At 40.5% G+C, this 27318-nt stretch overlaps 1 protein-coding gene and 1 long non-coding RNA gene across 5 annotated transcripts in view; one reads left to right on the top strand and one right to left on the bottom strand.

The window, feature by feature from the left end:
* flt4 (fms related receptor tyrosine kinase 4) overlaps nucleotides 1-27318 on the bottom strand; it is a 70229-nt gene that overhangs the window by 28571 nt on the left and 14340 nt on the right. For 2 of the 4 annotated variants that reach the window (XM_054791951.1, XM_054791953.1), the window contains exons 2-10: nucleotides 13532-13628; nucleotides 11601-11875; nucleotides 9012-9145; nucleotides 8759-8924; nucleotides 4845-4984; nucleotides 4582-4753; nucleotides 3891-4008; nucleotides 3548-3732; nucleotides 1635-1794 (exon numbers count right to left, since the gene is read on the bottom strand). In XM_054791951.1, the coding sequence (XP_054647926.1) occupies nucleotides 1635-1794; nucleotides 3548-3732; nucleotides 3891-4008; nucleotides 4582-4753; nucleotides 4845-4984; nucleotides 8759-8924; nucleotides 9012-9145; nucleotides 11601-11875; nucleotides 13532-13628 (1447 nt within the window). Of the gene's footprint in view, nucleotides 1-1634; nucleotides 1795-3547; nucleotides 3733-3890; nucleotides 4009-4581; nucleotides 4754-4844; nucleotides 4985-8758; nucleotides 8925-9011; nucleotides 9146-11600; nucleotides 11876-13531; nucleotides 13629-27318 lie in introns of those variants that run through there. The other 2 variants (XM_054791954.1, XM_054791955.1) reach the window with 2 other exon arrangements.
* LOC129189836 (uncharacterized) lies at nucleotides 584-26269 on the top strand. The gene is made up of 4 exons (XR_008572887.1): nucleotides 584-682; nucleotides 2694-2792; nucleotides 3573-3668; nucleotides 26044-26269. It is a non-coding gene; the product is annotated as an uncharacterized LOC129189836 (long non-coding RNA).

Genomic DNA, 27318 nt, shown 5'->3' with positions numbered 1-27318 from the left:
CCTAAGTATGAGGAAAAAGTGTAATATAGAATTAAAGTCAACTGTTTGTAGCTATAAAGTTGCATTTGCCGTTATTAAATGTCTAAATGATATCGTTATACAAATTTGATTCAGCAGTGTGAACCTGGCCTGCCATGCATTCAGATAATATCGTAATACTGTAAGAAATGTAACTGATCACCCGACAGGAGGCAATTTTATGAACTTGACATAGTTAAGTAACTGGATGAGATTTTTTAAATGTTTTTTCCTCTTCCTAACTTTCCTCTTTATTCTCTAAAATACTGTCTTCATAGAATTCCGACTATATTCTCAAAATACCACAACTTATTTTCTTGATATATTATGTCATTTCTCATAATAATTCATTTTTTCTGGTGGCCCAACTACTCTTTTGTAGAAAGAGAAACAAAGAACCAAAGTAAACCTTTGGTTAATATAAACTTAACAGTGTGATAGTTCTTGTTTTTTTGTTGTAGTTTGTTTTATTCTGAAAAGGTTGAATAAAGTTATTGAATTTTGCATTATGACTGGTGCTAATCCATATTATCTTGCAATACCACTTTGCTCCTTAAGGGGCAATGTTGAGTGCCTGGACACGACGTGCTACTTCTCAACATTCCCCTTGAGCTAATGCTAAGGAAGTTAGCATGTCTGTAAATGAACGTGGACTCCCACTCAGGTAAGACGCTGAGACATGTCTTTATCTTGACAAAAGTTAGGACTAGTAATAGCCACATATCAAAATATTTCACAAAACATTTTCCAATGTGTCTTTTTGTTCATAAATCATTGAGCAGGTGGTTTGAATACAAACAACAGGCCAATGTGGCCCACCACAGATATAGCAGCATGCTTACCTATTAAATTAAGAAAAGGTCAACAAAAACATACCTAAGGGCCCATGAAATTACTCTGAAGAAACATTTGACGCAAATACCTAAAACTAAATGTGTGACCTATGAGGATACACTTGGCACACCCACGTTGAAGGTGAGGCAGCCTGCAATAGCCTCCAGCCTATATGAAGCTCAAATGAAGCATGCCGGACGGAGGTTAATATTAGAGGAATATAGTAAGCGTCACACCCGGGGTTAAAGAAATATGAAAAAGCCCCCCCGCCCCCGAAATGTATGGTTGTGCGAAGAATCTATTAAAGCCTGTCAGGAGATTGAGTTCAGATGGAGAATGGGAAACAAAGCCCAAGGCAGCAAAATGTATGCCTCACAATAAGAGTGTGTGGATGTGTGAGCGGTTAAGTTGTGTTATGATTTATAGCAGCCTAATATGTGCTCAAACACACTTTGTTGCTTCATGTGCATTTGCAGCACATTAGCATACGTGCGTTGGTGCTGTTAGAGAGCGTGAGAGAGAGCGCTGGATCATGGATGATATTATAGAGCAGGGAAGGATCCATCAGACCGACTCCAGCTTTTGTCTTTATCGACTTCTTCTCTGCCAGTCACTCGGCTGTGCGCCATTCTTCATCCTATCCTGTTCACTCAGCCTCACATCACGCTTCACGCACTGCATGCCGCTCCATTTATTTTTGGTTCTGTTGTATCAAAACTTCTGTTCCCGCACTGATTACATGGAGTAAAGGCAGCCCAAGTGAGAGGCGATTTTTTTCATACCTGTGGGTGCTGTTGAGAACACATGGGCCCCAGCTCCTCCACTGCCAGCTGATGGTGGGAGCTGGGAGGCCATAGGCGGTGCATGTTAGCGTCTGGGTGCTGCCGCTGGGATAAGGACTGGATGGTTCGGCCACTTCTTTCTCATTTATTTGTGGAGAAACTGTGGTCAAAGAGAGGCAGTCATAAAGCAGCTGTACTATTTAGTGTGTTCCCAGTGTGTTTGCTGGACTGTGTGCAGCGCAACAGTGCAAACAGAAGGAAAACACACAGGCACTCACAGAGTAAAACCCTAATCCTTTTTGGATCAGCGGCAAATTGTACCCGTTCACTGAAGGACACCTCCTTTTTGAAATGGAGAAAAACTGTGTTTGTATCAAAAACATTCATTGATTCATTCATTTTCTATGCCGCTTAATCCTCATTAGCATCACGGGGGTATGCTGGAGCCTATCCCAGCTGACTTTGGTCGAGAGGCGGGGTACACCCTGGACTGGTCGCCGGCCAATCGCAGGGCACATATAGACAAACAACCATTCACACTCACATGCATACCTATGGACAATTTAGAGTTGCCAATTAACACATTGTGCATGTTTTTGGACATGTGGGAGGAAGCCGGAGTACCCGGGGAAAACCCACGCACGCACTGGGAGAACATGCAAACTCCACACAAAAATGTCCAAACAGAGATTTGATCGTATCAAAAACAGCATTTTAGATATTGAAAAAAATAGAAATCAAATATCAATGGTGTAAGTACTATAAAGTATTATCTTTTTACACTTGTGTAACAGTTAAAAATGCTAAAATGTTACTTGAAATGGTGCACTTAATAAAGGTTTCATACTGGCAGTATTTTGACCCTGGATTTGACTACTTCCATTACTACATATGGGAAAATTCAAAATACAGTCAAACTTGGGATTTCATATTCCCCGGTTTTTGTATGATTTGGTTTTTGTCTACATTTTGCCTTGTTTTTTCTACACTGTATCGGTTTTTGTACAGTATTGCACATAACAAACTAGTCCGTTTGCCCTGTATTGTATTGTTCCACAGAACCGAGTGCCCAAACAAAGCACCTTCATCAATGTGACTGTTAAATAATCCACCATGGAGCCAAAGAACATTGCGAGTGCTCGCATTTTCATAAAGAAGGTGAGAAATGGTCTTAAATTTGATCTTGCCAGAATGCACTGGAAGTCCGCATCAAAAAGTTCCAGCCATCCGTCATTTATAATTATTTTGCATTGTTTTCTGTACATACAACTATAATTATTGTCCATAAAATGAACGGATTCATTGGATTTACATTATTTCCTATAGGAATTATTGCATTTTTGGTGAATTGTTTGGAACTAATTAACAAAAACCGAGGTAGCACTGTATGAACAAACCAGAGGTCCTGGAACAGATGTTATGTATATAATAATTGTAAATCATAAGAGATGTACATAAAATGGAAATTTGAAGAACATTTCACTCTAATTTTCATATTGAGTAGGTGGCGTTTTTAATTTGGTACACATTTCCTTGAGAAATACCCGAGAGGCATGAGCCAAGAAGAGAATCTTCTTCCAAGAAGCAAATCAAAACTGACTTTTGGAAAAGGTCTCTACAGCCTTAAAGCCATTTTTTTAGAAAAAAATAAAGTCTAAACTTTGGTTAAGCTTTTCCCTTCCTCTCTCCGCACGATTGGGAATGTTTTCATGGCTCTTCCAACCATCCAAAACACACATGGACAAAAAACTAGCCAACATTTATGGGAATACAGTAATGCCAGTGCGATGAAATGCATTATGCCCTTTAATCCATTCTTGCAAATATGTTTTATGTAAACACATTTTTACCATCATATAAATAACATACATAACCTCATGTACACATGGAATGCAGCCTAATAAGGCAATTACCATTGACAACAAGCGTGATGTTCAGTCTCCTTTCTAGAGCAGCTGCACTGTTCTTCAGCACCACCGTGTAGAAGCCAGCATCCCCAGGACCAACATCCCTGATCTCCAAAGCGTGGTTAAGGTGAATCCTCATACGCTTCATCTTGAACTCTGGTTGCCCAGTAATCAGCTTTCCGTCTTTGTACCTTGACGTGCAACACAAAAAAGCACAGCTGCTACCGTGCCTCCAGGTGAGTTGTGCGCCTCCTAATTAAGTGTGTAAATCTCAAGGTAGGGAGGCCTAATCATGCTTTTAGAAATTGCTTGTTAGACTTAATGGACACAACAGGGAGCCTCAACGTACCATCGTGTTCCAGGCGTAGGGAATGCTGAGACATTTACATGTAATTTGAAGGACTTCTGGCCTGATGTTACCTCCAGCACTGGTCCGCTCCTGTAGTCCAGGCTTATAAATGGCTTTTCTAGGATAAAATACATAGTCTAGTATAGTTAAGAGCAGCGAAGGTAATCCTATACACAGTAGGCCATTAATGGTGAAATGTAACAAGGCAGGCGAAACAAGCAGCACATATTTAATTAAACAATGGCAGAGAGTTGAAGTATGACAAATTTTTTTGCAGTGTTTGTTTGTGAGTAATGTCAACATTGAGGACTGAGTTTGAGTTAATGCCATAATTTAATAATACATTTCAAAACAGTAGAGCAAGTTAGCCTCTCTTTTACACAGTTCAATGGCTAAATATTAATATTTAATTTATGTTGTCATTATTATTTTTATGTCTGACTACACATCACTGGGTATACCTGATCCAGTTCTATTCAGATTTGGCTAACATACTGGCACAACATCAATTTTTCTATATTATTTTGACCCCTCTAACGCTGTAAAAGTCTGAATGTGACTTTGCAAAGTCTGACACATCAAAATCTGTCTACTAGAAAATAATTTGGAATGGTAGTTTTGTCGTATGCGTTGATGTGCCATTTTTTTAGATATTAAAATGTCATTGGAAATGTCACATATGGGTGCATACCGTGAACTATGACTTGCATTGTTTGGGTCTGTGTGGACTCCATGCTGGTAACATTGCAGGTATACGGGCCCGTGTCAGAAACAGCGGCGCTGTGGATGGTCAGGATGCTGACCGTCTCTGTGATGTGAGACAGAGATTCTCGGTGGAATTTAATGTCTACTGAACTGTTGGTCTGGTGAGAGGGGACAAGAGGATGGGCTTTGTTAATTTGGTAATTTCATGACCTGCCACTGTAAAATCCATTCCTGGGAGCTGCTGATTACCTGTTTTCCCGGGTAGGACCACCACATGGTCACCGGAGCATCGAACTCCACCTGTGCCGTGCAGTTCATGGTGAGGGCCTCCCCGACTATCAGCTCCATGGGCTCTTCGGGAAACATCTTAACGTCGTAAACCTGACTTCCTGTCAGGGAAACGGGGGGGAGGTCACAGTGACATTGTCATTGGTTTTTCCTTCCTCAAACAGCCAAAGGAAGTGGCTACTCGCACCCTCCTACTAAACACAAGCTTACGGTGTTTCCATTGATGTGCCAAAGTACTGACATTACACGGATGTAGTGATGTTGCAATTGAAGATTGAAGACAAAAACAGTAAGATATCTTTGGACACCGGCCACTGCCTCTCTGCGGTCCTTGGAAATTTGCTGTCAGCATATACAGTAGCTCTGCTGTGTGTGCCGGAGTATTTGGTTGCGCGATCGTTTTAGCGGCCCATAAATGTTCCGGTTGAATACACGCACTCTGTATTCTCTTCTGACTGATGTGGCTGTTACTTTTGGCCAGCAGCGGAGGCTATGACTTTCTCTTCACCCTTGCAAGTGAAAGGTGAGCAATCTCACACAAGCCTTGCATATAGCCAGTGGGTCTTTGACAGGATCATTTCACGAGTAAAAATGAAATCTCCCTTTTTCATCTTAATTTGCTCAAAATGTAACCATGCCTTCAATCCATTTGTTCTTTTTCTTTCATTCCGTGCACATAGGCTGCCATAAAATAGCGAATAGCTCTTTGGGGAGAAGAAAAGATGAAACAAAATCCAGGGAATGGCCAAGGACTAATTACCATGCACAATTAGGATGGCGACAAATCCAGTGCCACATTTATATTTAGACCCGACTGCAATAAGTGAATTTCCGCAAAGTAGGATTCAATGTTAATAAATGGAATGTTTTTCTAATTTGAGCACTGTTTATGATTTTCTAAATATGATTATTACTATTATTAGAACCCTGTAGGCATAAAATAACACCCCTATAGTCACCTTTACACTCCTGTTATTCTTCGTTTACAACACATTGCTCAACTGTAATGCGCAGGCTACGGGATCACTGCAGGGACACAAGAGACGACCACCGCTTTAAACACAGCATGTTACCAAGCTAAATAGCTGAATAGCCTCCAATTTATTTAATCAGTTTCAAACAGAGTGGGGAAGAAGGACAAAGTAAGTCCACAAACTTGCACACAGAATGTGTGCCATTGCTGACTCCATGCTGTGTGAAGGTAATCCAATGTCATGTCTCATCAGTGTAACATTACTGATGCCTAGTGACCATAATATTACATATATCTTGTCTTTCAATATTTTTTGACTAATAGGCCATAGTCAACCACAAAACAGAGGTCATTTATTAATTAATTAATTTTCTAAAAACTGCTTATGAGCGAGTGTGGGAGAGATGTTCGAACAGCGATGTAGCGAGGGACGACTGTAAAGGCAAAATATTCTCAACCAGCCTTCCCTGCATCGTGGGTCAGGAACCAAAATGGATCCTTGGTCAGTTATATTGAGTTGACTTTCCGGAGTAAATGCTGTAAGCTGTTTTACTGATCATCACACAGACATAAGCAAAACGTTTGTTGATCTATCCTTGCCGAAATAAATGCTCTTGTGTCCATTAATATTAGTTCATGTTAGGTTATGATGAATTTCTTGGGACGAACCATATCCTGGGTCTTTGGATTAAAACATTTGGGACACCATGGTCTTAAAACAACGGCTCCAAAATGAGACATTAAGTTCAAGTTTTGCACACACACCTGCTGCCAAGGCAGCCCACCTTCCCCATATTACGGTAGCAAACTTCCCTAATGTCCTTAAAAGATGGAAGATTAAATCTGCAAACAATTGTGGATCACCAAATCGAGTTTAATGATGAGCTCATGTGTTTTTCTGTTGCTTCATTCATTCTTTTTAAAAAAAAATTTTTTGTCCTGTCCAGCCATTAGGGCAGATAGTACTGTTGATCTAACTGCCCTTACATGCTCAACAGATTTGCTCTGCCAGGGAAAAGTGTGAGATGCTCTTACCCCTGTTATACAAAATTTATTTGACTTTGATGTTTTGTTCTTATGCAAATTTGTAGCGGCCAGACTGGAACGGGGGGGGATACAGAAGAAAAGAAAAGAAAACAGGGGGGAGAGGGGGGGAGTGCGGGGACAAAACAGAGAGAGACAAGGGCAACAGCAACTAACAGAGGGGGGAGTGCGGGGACAAAACAGAGAGCGACAAGGACAACAGCAACAAAAACAATTTTGACAACAACAACAGAACAACAGAAACAAATGTCTGTGACGGCTATAAAGACCATGACGGAGAGGACAAAATATATCAAAAACCACAATGATCATAATGCATCAAAATAGTCATACATATTAGTAGTAATAGTAGTAATTAAATTATTAACTACGATAGTGAACAGAATGACAATAACTGAAATGCACACAATTGCCGATATCACCATCACTGTAATAAAACCAACAACATAATAACGTCCTGGTTAACTCAGTGAGTTATGTGGGGAAGTACGTATGTGCTGTGAGTGTGTATATGTACGTGTGTACTGTTGCTTCATTCATTCAACTTTCAGGAGGGAGTGGCAACTTTTATGTATACAGTAAGGTAATTATTTCATTTCCATTTTGGTTTGACTGTCTGATATCCAAAAAAACTTTTAGTATTATCAAACTTTTAGGGCGAAGGTGATTGATTCCATGTGATTGTATCTACCCTCTAAGTCATCCATCCACCCATCCATTCCCGCCAGCCATTTTTGATAGTTTATGTTGTTCAGGATCAGGGGTGAGCTGGAGGCTATCCTAGCCGGCAGTCTCAATACGGACACAAGACAATTAATTAATAATTAGGGCAAATTAATCACAGTTTCCACTTAATTAATCATGATTAATCACCATTTCCAACTATGTGTGAAATATGCCATATTATTAACATCTTCAAATGACTAAAAATTAAGTCAAGCTAAAAAAATGTCTGAAAATCTATTTGCCTAACAGCAGTCTCTTTAATAGTAGCACAACATTTGAATTACACTTTAACCATGTTTTATGAGCCGTTAAGAGTTGCGTTCAAAGACACCAAGTAATTTAAGTAATAATTAATTATTAAGTAATAATTAATTTTAATTCACGTTTTGAGTGTATAGTATTTTCTGGGATTTCCGATCATACTTAAATGCATCAAATTGTACTTCCGCAGTAAGAGTTACATTAGTGAGTGCTAATAATATCCACTTATTGTTTTTCTTAGTCTTTCTGTTTATTTAAACCAAACCTACGCGCATAATTACGACATTATTGTGATTTTCGGAGTGTCCATGAATGCATCTCGTGGCCGTCTCATGAGAATGAGGAAGTGTCGTTCCGAGGAGGACTAGAGACGTTTTTTGTCTGTTGGAGATACATATGCGGTGTTGGAATTGCACTGCTGTTGATGTGTTCAGGTCAGAATAAAGTTATAAAAGAGCGTCAGACTTTATGTGATTGTGTGGGGAGACTACACTATGCTTCAGTCTGCTGTCATAATAGAGAGTTATGGCTTTACATGATGCGCCTGCGTTAATAAAAAAATTGTAATGTAATTAATGTAATAAATTTCTTACCGCCATTAACAGGCTATTTTTGACAGCCCTACTAATAAATAAACAAGAGTCAGCACAATGGCCTTTTTGTATACAAGGATGTGCTTTGTCCCTAACATTTGATCGCAGCCTGTTTTCTTAACTCTGGCTATGTCGGTGATGGAAACAGCATTCTGTAATTCTCAACAGTCAGTCAACAGCCTCCTATGATCCGCTCAATCCTTTCATCATGTCATCTCCCTTCATTGATATTTCATTGCCTCTTCAAGCATGTTCACAGCTACTGAGTGTTTGTTTACCTGTAGTGTGGATCAGGTAGTTAGCCGACTGATACTCTTTGCCTTCAATGGTGGCGACACATGAAAGGCCGATGAGCATTGGATCGCTGTCGATGATGTGTCTGGGAATGGACCAGCCTCGCTTGTTGTCCCACATCAATCCGTTCTTCTCCAGAGGTTTTGGATACTGCAATCACACAATAACAGCAGTACAACCAATTAAATGTTCACTCATATTTGATTCGAGTAATAAAATTAGTGTCTTTGTACAAACCGCGTAAAGTGTGACATTGAGGTCGGGCACTGTGACCAAACATGGAACGATGATGTGCGTGGAATAGCGTGTGATAAAAATGGTCTCCAGGTTATTGATGTTGCTGTTCCTCCTGAGGAAGGGTTCTTCGGGGTCTGGATGCCGATAGAAACAGCAGGCCATTAATAAGTAACCCTCATAGCAGCCGGTGTAATTGCAGCCATTACAGAAAGCCAAATATATCACAGACTCATAATGACCCCAAAGAGCAAACCGCATGAGAGGTTTATTGATATTACCACAATATGCATCATTTCACTGTATCCCTACATTTTGCCTTCATTGCCAACACCTTGAATTTCTTCCTTTTGGGACTCACAGCTAATGTAGTGCTAATGTTGTGTCACCCATTTACACTGCAGCTGTTATCGCCGTTAAAGCTCATATTGCCGCAGCATGAGTGCGCACCGCCGGGCTTATCTCTCACGCTTTTCACGCCAGTGCCATCAGCTTTTGTACGCCAGCCATAGATTATGTATCACTGCAAACTACTCACTACTTTTTCATTTCTTTTTCACAGTCGAACAAGGCTCCAAGGCCAGAGAAGTGCACACACAAATAATATATAACTCTTCACAGGCAATCACAGCTGATATTACGCAGCAATATGGAAAGAGGGGTGTGCAGAATTTAAGTGAGTGTGGGTATATAGTGTGCAGAGCAGACAGGTTAAAGGGCCACCATCTGGTTGGTTAACTGCATCCACATGTGGCCATCCCTCTTAACCAGCATCACGCTGGCTTCTAATTGATGGTTGCAACCTTCATCTGCTTCTGATCAGCTCCCATGCTTGGATGTTTGGAAGCTGTTTTGGCACCTGGTCAGGGGGAATAATCAGGCAGGCAGGCATACCTGGCAGTGGGCTTCACTGGATTGATGTTCCAACTGGCCCCTGATGTCAATATGATTTAAATGAATGTCTGTAATGTAAGTAATGTAATCAGCTGATCAGGACAATGTCAACATCAGTTTTCTATAACACACACTGATTATAGCTGATGTTTATATGACACTTACATGTTGTTTCTGAGTGACTGTTAAGCGCAAAGCTGGAATGTTTTCTATCTCCTCTTCACATTTTGAGAATTTGGAATAAAAATAAGAGTTGCTCATCTACTTCTAAATCCATTAAAGGGTCAAACCCCGCAAGAAAACTGTAATTAACTGTAGAGCAATGTTTTCAGTAACATTTTAACATTCTTAACTGACATACAAGTGTAAAAATACAGTAATGTAGTTGTTTTCGGCTTTTCCCATCGGGTCATCAGAGACTCGCAAGGCACAGTTTTTTTGGCTTAGTTTTGACGCCACAAATCGAACTCAAAAGGCCACACTCACACACACAGCACTACAAATAGTGTGGAAAGGAAAGATAATGCATTGTAAAAATAAGTAATGTAAACCACTGCACTGTTAATGTTAAATATGAAAACGATCAAATACTATCTTGCTATCAGCTAGCTCCAATATCCAAGGCTGCATTGCCAATATTAATGATTAATTCAAAATTGCTGTGTCACCTTTCAAGACACCGACCATAATTGACAAGTTCGGAGTAAGATTGATTAGGAGACAGGGTAATGCACTCTAATATGATGTGCAACCCTGAAACCAAGAGAGACGAGGTTTGAAACGCAGCTAATTTTTCAGCCGTTATCATAACTGACATTTTTGGCAGTCAGCAATTCCATTAATTTTACCTTGGGAGAAGATGAATTTATACAAAGCAGCTCTTTCATATCTCATTATTCACAAAATAGCAAACAATCTCTCCAATTCATAAAAAGTATGAATGGAGCTTATCAACCACACTGAATCTCTAATTTCCGAAACGTTAATCCAGATAGTCTCGTACATACATGTGGTTCTTCTAATAACAGAGGAGCTGCTTTGATATTGAAATGATAATCGAAGAGGAGAAATGTTTTTGTGGGATATTGTTTTGTTTTGTTTTTAAAATGTCCCACAAAAAAGAGAAACTAAACACCAGGTCCACACAGCCAAACCAAAGATCTGCTGACCAGATTCAGTTCCCCTCCTGTAACTTTGTTCAGCTGCAGAGCAAATTTTGTTGAAAGAGATATGTGCTGAAAGAGCAACTATTCAAACAGGGAAAGTGATAGCTATTGTTCAAATGTAAGCAAATTGATGTTGTCTTCAGTTGGATCCTCTTATTTGAATCATGTGGCTTGCATGTAATACAATGAAATGTTCAGGCTGTATGGTGACTAATTGAGACATCCTCAATGTGTGCACGATGGAGACACACTCTTTACACTCTACTGTACTTTCCACACTATTCCATACAAAATTGTACTGACAGAAACTACGAAAACTAAACCGCCTTGGGTTAGTCGCAATGAGACATAACAACAAACAATACTGGAGATGCAGCAATGTAGAGACTGTGGCGTCTAATATTGCATCCTCCAGAGCTAAGGACAATAAGACTGATATTGTGCGGTGAAAAAGGGGCATAATTGACTGGTGCGCAACATTTTTTTTTTCATTCAACAGTGCATCTGCATGTTTGTGTGTGTGGTGGCTCACCCCTTACAAAGACATAAATGCTAACAGCTGTGGTTCCGTCAATGATGGCCTTCACATCCTTGTAGTGGCAGAGATAGCGGCCTGTGTCTTGAGCATGAGCCCAGTTCAGTATCAGCCTCTTGCAATATGGTCTCCCACGCTGACCCGGACACTCGCTGACCAGGACTGCCCTCTCCTCGGGGGCCCTAGTGAAGGGCGATTGGGCCTGACGCTCACTTAGCTCCTGTCCCACTAGAGACTGGTCGGGCCAGGCCCAAGTGAGAGTGTGTTGCCCTCTGAAGGGAGACCAAAGAGAGGTCATATTCATGGTCACTTCAAGGTGAATATGAAATAGCCTTCATGGAGGAAAAGGCTTCTTGAGACGTCATCTGTACTTCTGTGAAGAAGGTGTCGGATGTTTCGCTCCTTATCCGAAGAGCTTCGTCAGCGAACTAATAAGTGCTGGTAGCCTAGGCCTTAAATACAGTAAGAGTGGGCGGAATTGGTGTGCCAACACCCTCCTCCTATTGGTTCCTTACACTAAGCCTGGGCGGAGTAGTGGTATAATCCTTTCCTGCTATTAACACCTCCGATAAAAGGGAAGTGTCGCTCCCTGAGTTGGGTATGAACGACTCTGATACTGGCTCGTTAGCATCTATTGTTCTGGCTCGGCCCTGGCTTCACCTCATTTGCAAGCCTAAGAGCTGTGGGTTTTGGTCTCAGTAACCTGCTGAACACCGGGTCCAAATTAAACCTCAAACCACCATTCCGATTCAATGATGGGTTCTTTCCGCCCACTCTTACTGTATTTAAGGCCTAGGCTACCAGCACTCATTAGTTCGCTGACGAAGCTCTTCGGATGAGGAGCGAAACGTCCGACACCTTCTTCACAGAAGTACAGATGACATCTCAAGAAGCCTTTTCCTCGATGGACAACTCCTGTACGACTGAGAGCCTACACAGACGAATAGCCTTCATGTTCATTTTAGTAGCATAGAATCCTATCAGCTGTTGAGGTTTTGAACCTACAAGAGTCAAAAATGTTTCTGTGTGCATGTGAATGCCTGTTGGGTGTAATTTTGTAATTTCCTCTGTGCATCGATCCACACATCCCTGTTTGCTTTGTGGCTTAAATTGAGTTACATGTGCACATTGAAACCTGGAGGCATTGTGTGGGTACTATCTCCACCTACACATGTCCACATCTGAAGACAGTTCCAAATGATGATGACTGGAAATAACTCTGGAAATAGAGATATAAAAAGTATTCTTTGGGCTATTTTCCAGTCATTGTGATGGGTCAATTTTTGAGACATTTTTCTTTGTAAAAGTGTGTTAGTAAAGAATGTTCCAGACAGACAATGCCGAGGAGTGCTGGACACACAAGCTTTACTTGTTTACTCACTATGTAAGTCCAAGAACAAAAAATGATTCCAAAGAGAGCAACTTTCGTGCGTAAGAAAGAAACTTTTTGACTGATTGACACCTTGGCACTATAACACAGAAGATATTGTTTGACTATAAAATAGTGTGTTTGCAGCGTTTTTGGGAGCAGAAATATGTTGATGTTGATGAAAACAATATGTTTTTTGTGCAAGACCTTGGACATACCATTTTCTTTCCAATTAATTGTACAGTAGGCAAACTACTTTCTTCGGACAATTGCAGTTCTATTACCTTGACCTGTTTCACATTTGATGATACTAGCCCACTGTATGGTTTGTCTCGATGCATTGATTGGCTGATGTCATGGAAGGACAATCAACATTACATGACTATGAATTTCTGGATTCTATGTGTGGACAAGGCAGCTAAGAAAAAACGTTTGTGTTAACATTTCTGAACGGTGAACACTGCATTCCATGAATGCTTTATTGTATCTCATGATACTCAAGAGCCAAAATCTAGTTTAGCTTGCACAAGTATACTCTAACAGTCCATAAATACGGTACCTGCATGTGATAGTGAGTGTTTGGTGAACCGGGATCACTAGGTCATCTCTGGGGTGATCAAGAATGGGTGGAGTCATTGAAAAGCTGATGACTAGACCTGTGGAAAAGAACAAGAAACCTCTCTTAGATTCATGTCACATTCGGGATCAACCAGTTTTCATGGTTTGGAGGGGATGCTGTCAAATGTCAGACACACTTCAGGAATTTGTAAGCTGACCCAACAGCAGCCCAGATGCCAAGTTGTTCATTATATTTACAAGCGATGAGGAAAGCTGTGGATAATGATTTCCGGGCCAGACAGACAAACTCTGGGCCACTCAAGAGGTCATACAGCGCACCTGACTTCCTGCTTCCTCCTTGGCTCACAACGTCCAAACAGTGAAAATAATTTTTAGTTTTCAGTTTTTGTTTTTTTGTGACTAGTTGTCGACGAGACTCCAGTTAACCGAGCGTAGTCAAGTTGGCCTTGAGATCAAATCAGCCCTAGGAACCTACAGTATATATTGGAATACTGACATTTTCATATCAGTTTATACTAAAAACTGTTACCTTTTGGGAATCTGACTCCGGCATTTGGGAAATCCCCCTTTGTGCAAGACTCCAGACCTCAGAATTACATTGTTACTAGTTTACATCATGAATTTCTTTGTACCAGAAGAAAGCTACATACAATATAGAATGCTCTCTGTAGAGTGAAAACTAAGTTCAAATACAGTTCTCAGTTGAACATACATGCCTTGACATACATGGTTAAATCTGTTTACCAACTATGAAGAACGACGACATTCTGCCATCACACGCTTTGACACACTGACAGGTACTGTAAGTGACCGAGTTCGAATGAGGCTTGAGTGTAATGAATCGTAATTTCATTAAGATTAAGAAACATTTATGTTTTAGATGTCGCTCGAGATCTACTCCGGCGGCATGGCGCCTCGCGGTTGCATGATTCATGGGTGCATAGAGCTCCACTGACTGCACACTGACCCCTTGCCCCTGCTTTGGAGCGGGGCGGACCAGCGGAGTAAGAGCAGAAACTGCAGAAAAATATGCCCTTTCACTTTTAAGTGCCCAAATACCAGAAAACTCTCCAATTATGCTTGAAAAAGTTGCTAGGTTTATGGCCAGTCGCTTTTGAGAAATTATGTTGTAAATTAAAAAAAAAAAAAAAAAGAGAAATTTTGTCGCCAAGAGATTTTGGAATGTCGCCATATTTAATGACAAAGTCGCCAAGTTGGCAATACTGGTTGCTGTGTGTGTTTAACCCAGGCACACATCTTGACCAATGACATTTGCCTTTAACAGAAAAAAAAGCCAAGGAAAAAACTAATTGGCTCCCAATTGGGTCTCAACGACGCAAGCTGGCTCCTGTCGTTCATTTCAAAGAGCCTGGTCTTAGAGCCAGGCAGAGAGCTCTAAGAGCTCTTGACTCCTGTAACCCTTGAGATTCATCCTCCCATGTGTGCGATAAAAAGCATTCTTGACGTCGTTGATGTACTGAACACGGTGCTTTTGAGAAAACTACAGATCACTTATAGACAATTTCAATTTAACAATACAACAATACAATTTCTGATCAACTTCTTCAGCAACTTCTGATCAATCCATGTCAATTTCAGACTTAAAATAATGTACTGATTTAAGCCCCACCCATTTCCTGTTAAACAACACCCACTTCCAGTGTATGCTCCGCCGACTCTGAGTACTGATACGGATAGAGATCATTTACATGGGTGAACAGATACAGATAGTGGTGTACTCACTCATCCCTAATGGAAATCATGCTACCTATTATTAGTCACATGCATACCACATTCAGTTTTCTATTTATGACGGCTTCCAATCAAAAGTGGAGCAGTGATTCGTCAATGAAAGCTTATTAATCCAATGTATATACTACCCAAATAAGAGTGGCTTTATCTAGCCTTGTCTGCCCTTGGTGACACTCAGTGTAGCATTATTTGAATGTATATGTATGTATATTATTATTATTATTATTATTATTATGTTATATACCATACATGTTATCAATATTTATATATATTTTTATATAATCTATTTTCTGTTCATATATGTATTTCGATTCTCTTCTGTATATCCATCGTGTATATATTTTTTGTTTGCTATACCCGGTGTGGGTACAATGTACACAGAAATGTACAATATATATTTATTTTTGTATGGCTCAAAATAAATAGGCAAACAATCAATCAGACATCTGAGCAGACAGGTTGAAAACATGAGCACCTAATCAACTACTAACTGCCCATGAGTCATAGCACTCAGCCGCAAAAGGGTGGACTGCACTCTTCGGGTTGGGAGTGAGGTCTTCCCCTAGGTGGAGCAGTTCATGTATCTCGGGATCTTGTTGAAGCGTGAGAACGACAGACGAATTGGTGCAGCGTCAGCATGTGGTCACTGTGCTAGATTGTCTTGGTGAAGAGACAGCTGAGCCAGAAGGCAAAGCTCTTGATTTACTGGTCGATCTACATTGCTACCCTCACCTGTGGTCACAAGCTTTGGGTAGTGACCAAAAGAGCAAGATCGCAAATACACGCAAATACATGCGCCTGACATGGATTTCCTCCATAGCGGCTGCCCCTCACAGATATGGTTAGAAGCTCGGTCATCTGAGAGGAGGTCAAAGTAGAGGCACTGCTCCTTCACATCGAGAGGAAGGATTATGTCTCTGAGTGTCACAGCTGAATGCCTTGGTGTCCCCCTTGGTGGAACTGGAAGAGGTGGCTGGAAATCAGAAAGTCTGGGAGAGAGCAAGGGGGCCATATGAGCAAAGGATGCACATCGCTGCCCTGACACGTATATGTGGTGTCAAGTCAGTCCGAGGCTCTGTCACCAATGAAGAAAATAAAATCGTAAAAGTCTTTTAGTGTAATGGTACATGCTGTTCCCTGTCAAGGCAGAAGGTGTACGTTCGATCCCTGTTCCGTCTCTGCGCAGCTTTGTTGTAAACAAGAGGAGGCTCGTACTGGGGGGTTGGGGTGGAGGTGTAGCTAGTCACAACCAAAAAGTCTAGGGCACAATTTTTGTCCCAGTCCACCGCTGGGGAGTTCTGTGTTCTATTAATTATTATTGTAGCTGAGCTTTTCAAGTACTCAGTTGTTATCTTTCGGGCCACAACAGCACCTTTAAGAAACCACCTTAGAAAACAAACGCGTGAAATGCTTCAAGTGGGAAGTAGTGTAGGGCCATGACTCAGTCCCAGCTTGACTCCCAGCAGGGAATTCCTGCTGTTCTTTCACAGATCCTCAACTCTGCTCCTGAGGACAAACCAAGTTTTCCCAACGTATTGTCTGGGCGCTGATGTGAACTTGCCACCAACTTGAGTCCCATCAGCACGCCTCCACCACCAAGCAGCTTTGTGTACTGACACCTGAGATGCTGAAAGTCAAACAGTAGACATGTCCAAAAAAATCTCTATTTTAAATCACATCTGTTACTGAGTAAAAAAATAATAAAACATGGAAAAACACGTCACTCTCAGAGAACCTGACTGGCGCCAAAATCACAATTAAGATGGAGATAGATGTGTCAAACAGCAGTGGTGCTGACTGCTGATCAAAACAAAACCCCGTCGAATTCTGCAGAAGCTAAACTCGAAGGAAATGCCCACCCCTGGTCACATGTAAGAGACCGATTTTACTTCAAGTTTGTGTTTGCACAGAAAGACCGAACAAGCAGTGTATAAAAACTCTCGAACCTGACATATATCTAGAGGTAAGTTAAATAATACTTGTGAGGTTGCTTTCATAGTTTAGTAAGAGGCTGTCCGCTAAATACATTGTGAACATACTGTACATGTGCACAACACTGCTCAGAATTGTATGACACTGCTAATGTTGGTTAGCATTTGCAACCTGCTGATAATTACTGTTTATGCTAACACTCTCATACCTGACATGATTAAAAATAGAGGTTGCAATAAATAGGCATCCCTGCATCTAGTTACATGTCAGTCAAATCGATAAGTGGACTGAACCTGCTGTCATGTTGTCATGGCAATAAAATAGTGCAAATCAGACAACTGCAGTTGCAGTCTATTTATGTATGTCTGTGGATCAGCCACATTCAACTCCATGGCTTAAATCTGTGAAGTATAAAATGAATTGGTCAGTGAAAAGTTTGTTGGGGAAAAAAATGCCAATGTGTTTGAATGTAGGTAGGGATATGACTTCAAATACAGTCCCATCTTACACTGGACAGTCCCGCTCTCCCGTTGTTAAAAAAGTAACAGAGTAACTTTTACTTCAATTACTTAAATAATTACATTACATTTTCAATGAGATACTTTATACTTTTATGTGAGTATATTTTTAGACCAGTACGATTACTGGTTTTGTACTTCAGTGACATTTCGTCAAAGTAGTAGTAGTTTTACTTGAGTATAATTTTCACAACTCTTTCCACCTCTGAACATAATCACATAATTTTGGTGAAGATGCAAGGGGAGAACATTTTTGAATAAGAAACAACCTATTTTGTTGGTGGACTTGCTGCTTTAATGCATCACAACGCTTTGCTAATCTTCTTTTTTTTTTTTTTTTCTGCTGTCCACGCAAGACTCTGGTACCCTTAAGCCTTATAGACTTCTCTGAGGTAATCTCAAATTACATGGCGCAAAAAGCATGCACCAAGCATGCAAACACCAAGTGCAATGTTGGAAAGCACATTGTAGCAGAGGCTACTATTTTGAAACATCATACATTCAGGTAAATTTGCGTAAATTTGGTTTTGCCAATGGAGGTGATGAACAGGTAATGATGGAGGAAGGTAAGCCCAGATAAAGACAAAAACAGACAGAAGTGAAGACTGGAATAACCAGAGGTGTGGACTCGAGTCACGTGACTTGGACTCCAGTGAGACTGGTGTCACATTTTTGAAGACTTTAGACTCAACTTGACAATATCGTCAAATACGTGTCAACATAATAATGTAATTTCATTGACATTTTCTAATTTTGAGGTCATAAACAAAAAATTAATTGGTGTGTGCAAAACCTGCAGTACGAGAATAACAGACAGAAAAGAGACAATTTCCAGCATTGTTCAGCACCTTAAGTTACACAAAGAAATTGTACCGTACTTGACGTGACACCTGTTGTGAGCTAATGCTTTGGGTAACTCTAGTTTAGCATCCATTTTGTCACGCTTCGCAGGACAGGAGCATGTACTTCCTGTCCTGCGCCATTATTCTGGCAAGCGATGCTTCCGGGGTGGTGGAAGGAACTGCCACTCCACGCCTGGTGGCCGCACAGCTGCGGTCAATACTAATCACTGACAGTTAAAAGACCAGCGCCGTCGTATGCGCCGCGCTGGTTCATCGTCGTTGTCATTTCCATCGTTGATTTTTCCGTGCTGTCACCTACCTGTTTAGAGTTTGTATTATTTTTCCCACGGAGTTTTTCCTATGTCACTTTTAGTTTGTTCCTGTCCTGTGCAATAAAATTACGTTTATTTTTGCACTTTGCCTCCTTCTCTCTGCACCCTGGGGGTCAACCTGCCGACAGCTTCAACGAAACGTGACACATTTTGTGCAACAGTACATGTTCCCTTGTAAAATAGCTGTGGTTAGAAAGTGTGACACTGAAATTAAGTTAGCTGACGTGGATAAGCGGAAGATATCAGTGTGTTTCAGGTGTGTTTATTTAGGTTTTCGAAGAAACTAATGTAAGTAATCCATCGTTTATCGTGATTAATTGGTTCCAGGCCCGACTGTAATAGGTGAATTCCCCCAAAGTAAGATTCCTTATTTAGAAATGGAATATTTTCAGAGTTAGAGCATAGAAAACCATTTGACAACCTTCCAAATACAGTTTTATGCCAGCTGTAACATTATTACAGATGAAGTAACACCTCTACACTCGTAATACCCAATATAGTAGGCAAAATCAAGTATATATGCCATTTAAGACATAAATAATACTCATGCTCCTGTTACTCTTCGATTGTGCCACTTACTGCTACAGGGCATGCGTGCGCAAAAACAGCTGTTTTGAGTGTCGTAAAGGTCGAAATATGCATTGCTTTTCAAGGTGAATAGAGTCTTTAGACAGAATAACCCAATATTAATGTATTTTGTCATTTAACATACATGTTTTGCACTACATTGTATTAAACGACCACATTTATGATGTATGATGCTATTCATGTCAAAAAATGCAATCTTAAACAACATGAAGCAGCACTTGATATAATCGAACAGCGAATCAGGATGCAGAAGACAATGGGGTGCAGACAGAAAAGAGAGAAGAAAGAGAGACACAGCAAGCAACCTCTGGCTAAAGCACAGAACTACAACACTCAATGCACAATGCAATTCTTCTTAAAGAGCCAGGCTCGGCTTGTAACAGCAGTCATACACGGTAAAAAAAAAAAAAACAACAAAAAAGCACTAAGACTGCACACAAAAACAGCAAGTCCGCTGAAGGTGAACTGCGATGGAATATATTAAATGATAAAATACATGAATATGTTATTAATGTTATTTTGATCAAGTCTGATCCTTGTGTGTCTCACCAACCATTGCATTACAACATTACTGACAACACCTACTAGCCGCGGGGTGGCCGGGTGATTAGCATGTTGGTCACACAGTCAGGAGATCGGGGTCGGGATCTGTGTTCGAATCTCCATTGGGCATCTCTGTGTGGAGTTTGCATGTTCTCCTCGTGGGTGCATGGGTTTTCTCCGGGCACTCCGGTTTCCTCCCACATTCCAAAAACATGCATGTTAGGTAATTGGCGACTGTAAAAGGTCCATAGGTATGAATGTGAGCGTGAATGGTTGTTTGTCTACATGTGCCCTGATTGGACTGGCGACCAGTCCGGGGTGTACCCCGCCTCTTGCCCGAAGTCAGCTCGGATAGGCTCCAGCATACCCGTGACCCTAGTGAGGATAAGCGGCATAGAAAATAAATGGATGGATGGACAACACCTACTAACCAGCATAGAATACTACATTTCATCAATGGCATTGAATGCGTCTTTATTGCCTGATCTTTGCATTTTCGTTCATTTAGTCATTTTTATGCTTAAAAGGCTTAATTTAGGTAAAAATGTGCTTAAATATGCGTATGTTTTGACTAATCATAGGCCGTGTTCAACCACGAAACAGCATGATTTATTAATTACTATATTTTTGAAAAAACGCAAAACCGCAAAATAAAAAATTGGTCAACACTGAACAATCCTTATGACTCACAAGGACTCGAAAATTTCAAGCCTATGACTTCGGCCTAGACTTTAACTGTCTTGTCGTGACTTGAAACTTGACTCGAGACGGGGAACTAAAGACTTGAGACTTGAAAAACACCGGCGTTCTCCCACCTCTTTGAGTAATGTAATCACAATTAAGATGGAGATAGACGTGTCAAACACCAGCAGTGCTGACTCAGATGAAAACCGAACCCCGTCGAATTCTGCAGAAGCTAAACTTGAACAAAATGCCAACCCCTGGTCACATGTAAGAGACCAGTTTTACTGTACTTCAAGTTTGTGTTTGCACAGAGAGACCGAACAAGCAGTATATAAAAACTCTATGACACTGCTAATGTTGGTTAGCATTTGCAACCTGCTGATAATTACTGTTTATGCTAACACTCTCATACCAGACATGATTAAAAATAGAGGTTGCAAAATATTTGGTTCTTTGGAAAACAAAGCAATCTATTATAGGCAAAGAAATTATGTCACATCCTCCAAAACTGGGAGCACAGGAGACATACCATGTGAAGTAAGAAGCGTTATAGGAGGCAACGCATAACGACTCAACATGTAGCAACAATTAACAAACAAGATGTGAAAGACACAACTGAGGAGGGGAAGGAAAGCGCTGGATGCCTGTGACACGAGAGTGTAAAACAACACAAGTCCAGGCGATATTAATGAGAGACAGACACAGCGTGAAACGAAACAAAAAAAAAAAAAACAAGCCCACACAAGCAAGCATTGTCCATGAAACACACAACATAAATACGCCACAAAAAGTCATGTCCAGACACATACACTAGGGTGACCAAACATTCTGTTTTCCCAGGACATGTCCTGTTTTCACATCTTATTCTGGCTGTCCTTGTTTAGTTTTTTTTTTTTTTTTTAGAAAGTGTTGAAAATGTGCTGGTTTTTATTGTTTTTCATTGGGTCCATTGGGCCTCATTGGCTCTTTGGTTATACAGTAGATAGTATTTTGTAATACAGTGGAACATCGGTTAGTGTATGCCCCGGTAGCGTGTCCATCCATCCATCTTTTATGCCGCTTATCCTCACTAGGGTCGCGGGTATGCTGGAGCCTATCCCAGCTGACTTCAGGCGAGAGGAGAGGCAGGGTATACCCTGGACTGGTCCCGGTAGTGTGTTTTATCACCAATTGTCCTTGTTAGCAGACTATTAGCTTGCTAATACATGGAAACAGGAACCAGAAGTCTGCTCCCTCGCCCGTATATGATGTCATCAGTGGTTGACTGTAGTTCTTTGCTAACAGTTACACCACAAGTCTGTGCTTTTCGTTTGATCACGGCTGCATAATAACCCACAATGGAGCCAAAGAAAGTTGCAAGTGCCAGCATTTTGATCAAGTTCGGAAACACTACTCAATTCAATCCATAACTCATAGACCGAAAACACGAAGGTGGAAGCCGAGTGGATTTTCAACATTTCACGTCTTCAGTGAAGGTAAAAGTGACGTTAAATGTTAATTTATCCCTTTCATTTGTCATTCATACATATTTCGAAGTGTTCTGCATGTAACACTACTGTATAACTGTAAAACTATAAAATCATGTTTTATCCTGATTTCGGCTTTCTTATGGAAAAATGTATTTGGGTTCGTTGGTTGGTAACAGATTAATGACACTAACCATGATTCCACTGTATAACGATTCTCTATCAAGACAGAGGAGGCATACTTCAAATATAAAAAAATTATAAGGCATTTTTGAGTAAACATTGAATGTCATTTAAATATTTCATTGCCAGGCCGAGCGTCCTTGTTTTCGGTAATCGAAATCTGGTCACCCGAATACATACACGTAATGTAAACAATTCACAGACCTAAGGCTAGTACTATTTGCAGATGACACGACTACATTCTGTTCAGGGAGAATACACAGGTGTTCATAAAAACAATTACAGTAGAAATATACGCATTTAAAGGTAGTTTGATAAGAACAGGTATCCTTAAACCTAAGCAAAACTAAAATAATGTTATTTGGTAATAGTAGAAAAGACACTCAAACATTCACTCATCGTTGAACCTGTCAACAGTATCTGTCCACAAGTTGATCCACAAGTTGACAACGATGTCTTAGGGAAGGGGACATAGGCCGTTATTTGGACTCACAAATGCACCTGCAGCATTGCAGAGGTGTATTGAAGGTGTGCTTGACGGTATTCGAGATTCGAGTGCTGTGCTATTCCAAGACATCTGATGACCATGTAAAGGCTGACGAGTTCTAAGCCGCATGGGAACATGGGATCAAGCTACGACCCACCAAGTGCGAACTTTTCAAAGGCGAGGTTCGTTATCTCGCGCGCTTTGTGTCTGGAGAAGGAGTTAAAATGGACCCACAGGACTTGAAAGCTATCTTGGCACTTAAAGACAAAAAGCCTCAGACTGTTAGAGATATCAAGTCCCTGTTAAGTTTCCTTGGGATACTATCGCTCCTTTGTGCAAGACTCTTCCCGTGTGGCCAAATCATTATTTGAACTGTTACAAAAACCAGACACAGAGGGAATTACTAGTCAAAACAAGACAGTCGAAGTCAAAGGTAGCCATAGGAAGGGAGACAAAGGACAGGTACCTTGGAATGACGAACACAAGAGGGTGGTGGTTACACTTTCTGACAAATCTCCCTCTACTTGCTTACCCAAACTTTGACCTCCCATACATTCTGTGTAGTGTAATACCAGTGGCAGATCAACAAGCTACCTGTTATTGGGTATGGGTTTAGAACAACACAAGCTGAGAGAAATTGACATCTTCGCTCAGGCAAACATGCGTTCTTGGCATTAAAGTTGGGTTATTTGCGACAAGTTTATAGACTACCTGTGTTATGCAGCCATACAGTATTTACTGTATACACAGTATACAAACAAACCACTCACATACGTTCTCAGCACTGCCAGGCTGAACGCGGTTGAGCATAGATGGGTAGGAGAACTGGCAGATTTTCATTTTGACATTAGGTACAGACCAGGCAGACTAAATATGGACGCACACATGTTATCACAACTACAGGACTGTATTAGGGACACATGCAGAATCCCAGCTTAAATTGCCACTCTAAAATTGGATAAGACCTGAAAGGATGACATTTCACAGCAGTACATGCGCAGTATGCACAGTCAAGGAAGCAGTTTAATAAAGAATGAGAAACTGGACCTGTGGGGGCAGCACATACGTGCATCCAAAAACCATGATGATAACATCCACAACATGATTTTTCTTTGTGGAAGACACGCACACAGATTAGCCCTCCAACATGCCCATTTTCATGACGGATGCCTCCCCTCCACAATCAGTAGCGAGATCGTCCACTGACAGACAGGATGCAAATTGTGAGTCTTTTTGAAATGCCATGGCTGAGGCGCACGCTGTCAGAGGCATGACATCAAGACTGCAACACAAACATGCAAGCAACAACACAGTCTTAGACATGTGCAGTCTTGACAATGTCAACTTTGAGGTTAATGAGAGCAAACAGACTTTGCATAACTTTGAATAAATCACATGTCATCTTTAGCGGCTGTGTTATAATTGCTGATGGACGCTGCAAAATCATAATGTAATGTTGAACATGGGAGCATACGACCCAAATGTGGCACTCAATTAGACTTTTCAAATTGAAGAAAGTCATTTGCGCTGATGAAAATAGAGTGTGAGAAAAAAAAGCATAATGCTGTTATTAGCTGTCCAATGTGATGTACAGCACACAATGTACGAATGAATGTAACATAATGTAAGGTCAAAGTAAATCATAGACTTTTTTTGGTAACAATTGACACTTTTTACACTTTGACATTTCATACTTTTAATCAAGCTTGTTCTCAGTGTTGACTTGAGATTGCCCACGGGTAGCTCATTTATTCTTTTAATAGCAAGAAACACATGGGCAAGGTTTTTCCCCGTAAATCCCATTTATCTCCTGCATCCTTCATTTTAAAATACTTTTATGATTTAATTTCTGTATTTACAAAATGTGAAAATGAATGATATACATGTAGTGCAATTAAACATTGCCTGCAGGTACAGTTGGGTCCCCGCCACTTTCATAAAAGTGTGATAATTTCAGCTGTGTGATGAGGAGGCATGAGGAGTAACATTATGACGTTCAATCGCAATAAAAATAAAATTGATTTGATTGCTACAGAGTGCATTAAAACATTTAAAGATCTATAAATTACATTTTAATTAACGAGAAGGGAGGGTCGACTTTGAAAGTCATAATGATAATGAAAGTTTAATAGTCAGCATCCGGTTCAGACAATAAATCTGATGATAGTGTTGACATTATGTCTGATTAATTAGATTCCTTCATTTACTTCTTAGATGCAGGAAGCACACCTCCTTCCCAATAGATAACAATTATTGCAAACGGTTTTCATGAATTACATGCATTTCATTGCTCTGTTTCGCAACACTTTATCTTTTCCATGAAAAGAAACCAGCAGATGAACACTGATCACCTACTTTAGCAGTCTATAATGCACTTATTCCACTGCAAAGATCTCCTTGCTTTCTTAGCCACTACCTACCAGGTACTAAGCTGCACTATTTCTAGTACCTGATCAGCCAGTGTTCCAAGCATACCAAGCTGATACCATATGGGTTCCTGTTGGTAAAGCATGTTTGTCATTGCTGCATCCTTCTAACATTTGACATGACAACAATAAAAAAGGGCGATACTGTTGCCATGTCTTAGCTCTGGAAGCTGCATTTATTATACTCTACAGTCTTCACTTTGCCGCTGCGGTTTTCTTGCTTGCCCTCAGTCTCCTCTGTAATAGCATTTGTCACCTTTCCTTAGTCATCAGCCACATGCCAACAAGTGAATAGACCCTTGTTTTCCACCATCAATTTTGTTTGTTAGCATGTCTCATTTGGAATGTTTTTTCCCCTATACTATGCATATTTAGTATTAGCTTCTGTACTGATGATGGAAGTGTTTATGTAGGTTTTTTTTGCACAAAATGATCAGTTATACACAGTGACGTGTGGTGAGGTTCATGGCTGGTGAGGCACTGACTCCTTTGGAGATTTTTTTATGTTCATATAGGTTGCTCATTTAGAGCATTTAGAGGATAAGATGAAAAAGAAGACAATAATTCATTGGGGTGAAAAAAATATATTTTCAAAAAATTATTAATTTTTTAATATGTTTTTATTAATTAATTTTTATAAATTAATTTTTATTATGTGTTGTTAACCTTTTATTGTACATGTACAGCACCCTAAATATATCCTCCATCTGACTTCCAGCTGTTGTTGTTTTACTTCCAGACATCCAGCTGGTGCTGGTGCTGTCAAAAAACAACTTGCTGGAATTTCCTCTCTCTGTAAGGACAGCAGTGACAAGCATCTTCCAGCTCACCCCTTTAAGATGAAGTGAGTACTGCAAGTGCCTCCCGTATGACAGTTCTATGTATTTTAGTGTCCAATTAGCAAGAATAATGAGGTCACACTTACAATGAAGACATTACACAGGCTGTAGAAAGTCATGGTGTATCATAAATGTTTCGGCAACATTATATTATTGGCGGCATGCTGACCATCAGAAGCTGGCAGGCGCCGTGACCCAACACAGTGCACACACTGAGTGACCTCAGACGGCATGCAGGGCTTGCGCACTAATCCGAGAAGAGACGCTCACGGGAGCTTCGCCTTAGGTTTGATTAGGAAATGTGCAAATTCAGTGATTTTTACATAAGAAAATCTTTGAAAACATTGGAATCATAAAGAAAATACATTTATAATACAATTCGATGGGCAAATGTTAATATTTACTTTATGTTATCATGATTTGTTTTTGTACCAGTACATGTACCAGTTGGTGATAAGGTGACCTTCTTTGGCGCTATTTAGTGGCAAATGTCAATCCAGTATGCTAAACGTACCTAATTTCGCCTCCACGGTCAGTGATGGAGCCAGAAATGTTTCATTAGCGTGGCCAAGGTGAGACAATTACTCACATAGGGGTGGCAATAAGGCGATACCTGAAATGTCAAGATGGCCAGTGGGGTGGCCAGAGATGACGTAGCTCTGCCGCTGTCCACGGTGGCTTTAAAGTCAATTACGCTACAGTGGAGGTAATTATTCTTTCCTGCTGGTTCAGCTTAAGCTTCCAAAAGGAGATCAGCCCAAGGACTGTAGCTGTGCCCGCCAGTTTGAAGAAGCATAAATGTTTTTGCAACATTATATTATTGGAGACATACTGACAAACACAAACTGGCAGGCGCCGTGATCCAACTCAATGTGCACTCAGACGGTAGGAGGGGCTTGCACTCTAAGCCACGAAGCTACTCTCACGGTGGCCTTCTTCCCTGTATTTGATCAGAAAATCTGCAAATTGCAGGATTGGAGTCATACAGAAAATACATTTATAATACAGTCCAATGGGCAAATATTCATATTTATTTTATGTTATTATTCGTTTTTGTATTAGAGCCTCACCTGCCTCCCCTAACCACACATCACGGGCTATTTGAGCTATTTAATGCCAATGTCAATCCAGTATGCAAAATGTAACTAACTTCCCCTTCATGGTGGCTTTAAAGT

This window comes from Dunckerocampus dactyliophorus, chromosome 11 (genome assembly GCF_027744805.1).
Source record: "Dunckerocampus dactyliophorus isolate RoL2022-P2 chromosome 11, RoL_Ddac_1.1, whole genome shotgun sequence".
Classification (NCBI taxonomy): Eukaryota; Metazoa; Chordata; class Actinopteri; order Syngnathiformes; family Syngnathidae; genus Dunckerocampus; species Dunckerocampus dactyliophorus.
This window is presented reverse-complemented; position numbering and strand designations above follow the sequence as displayed.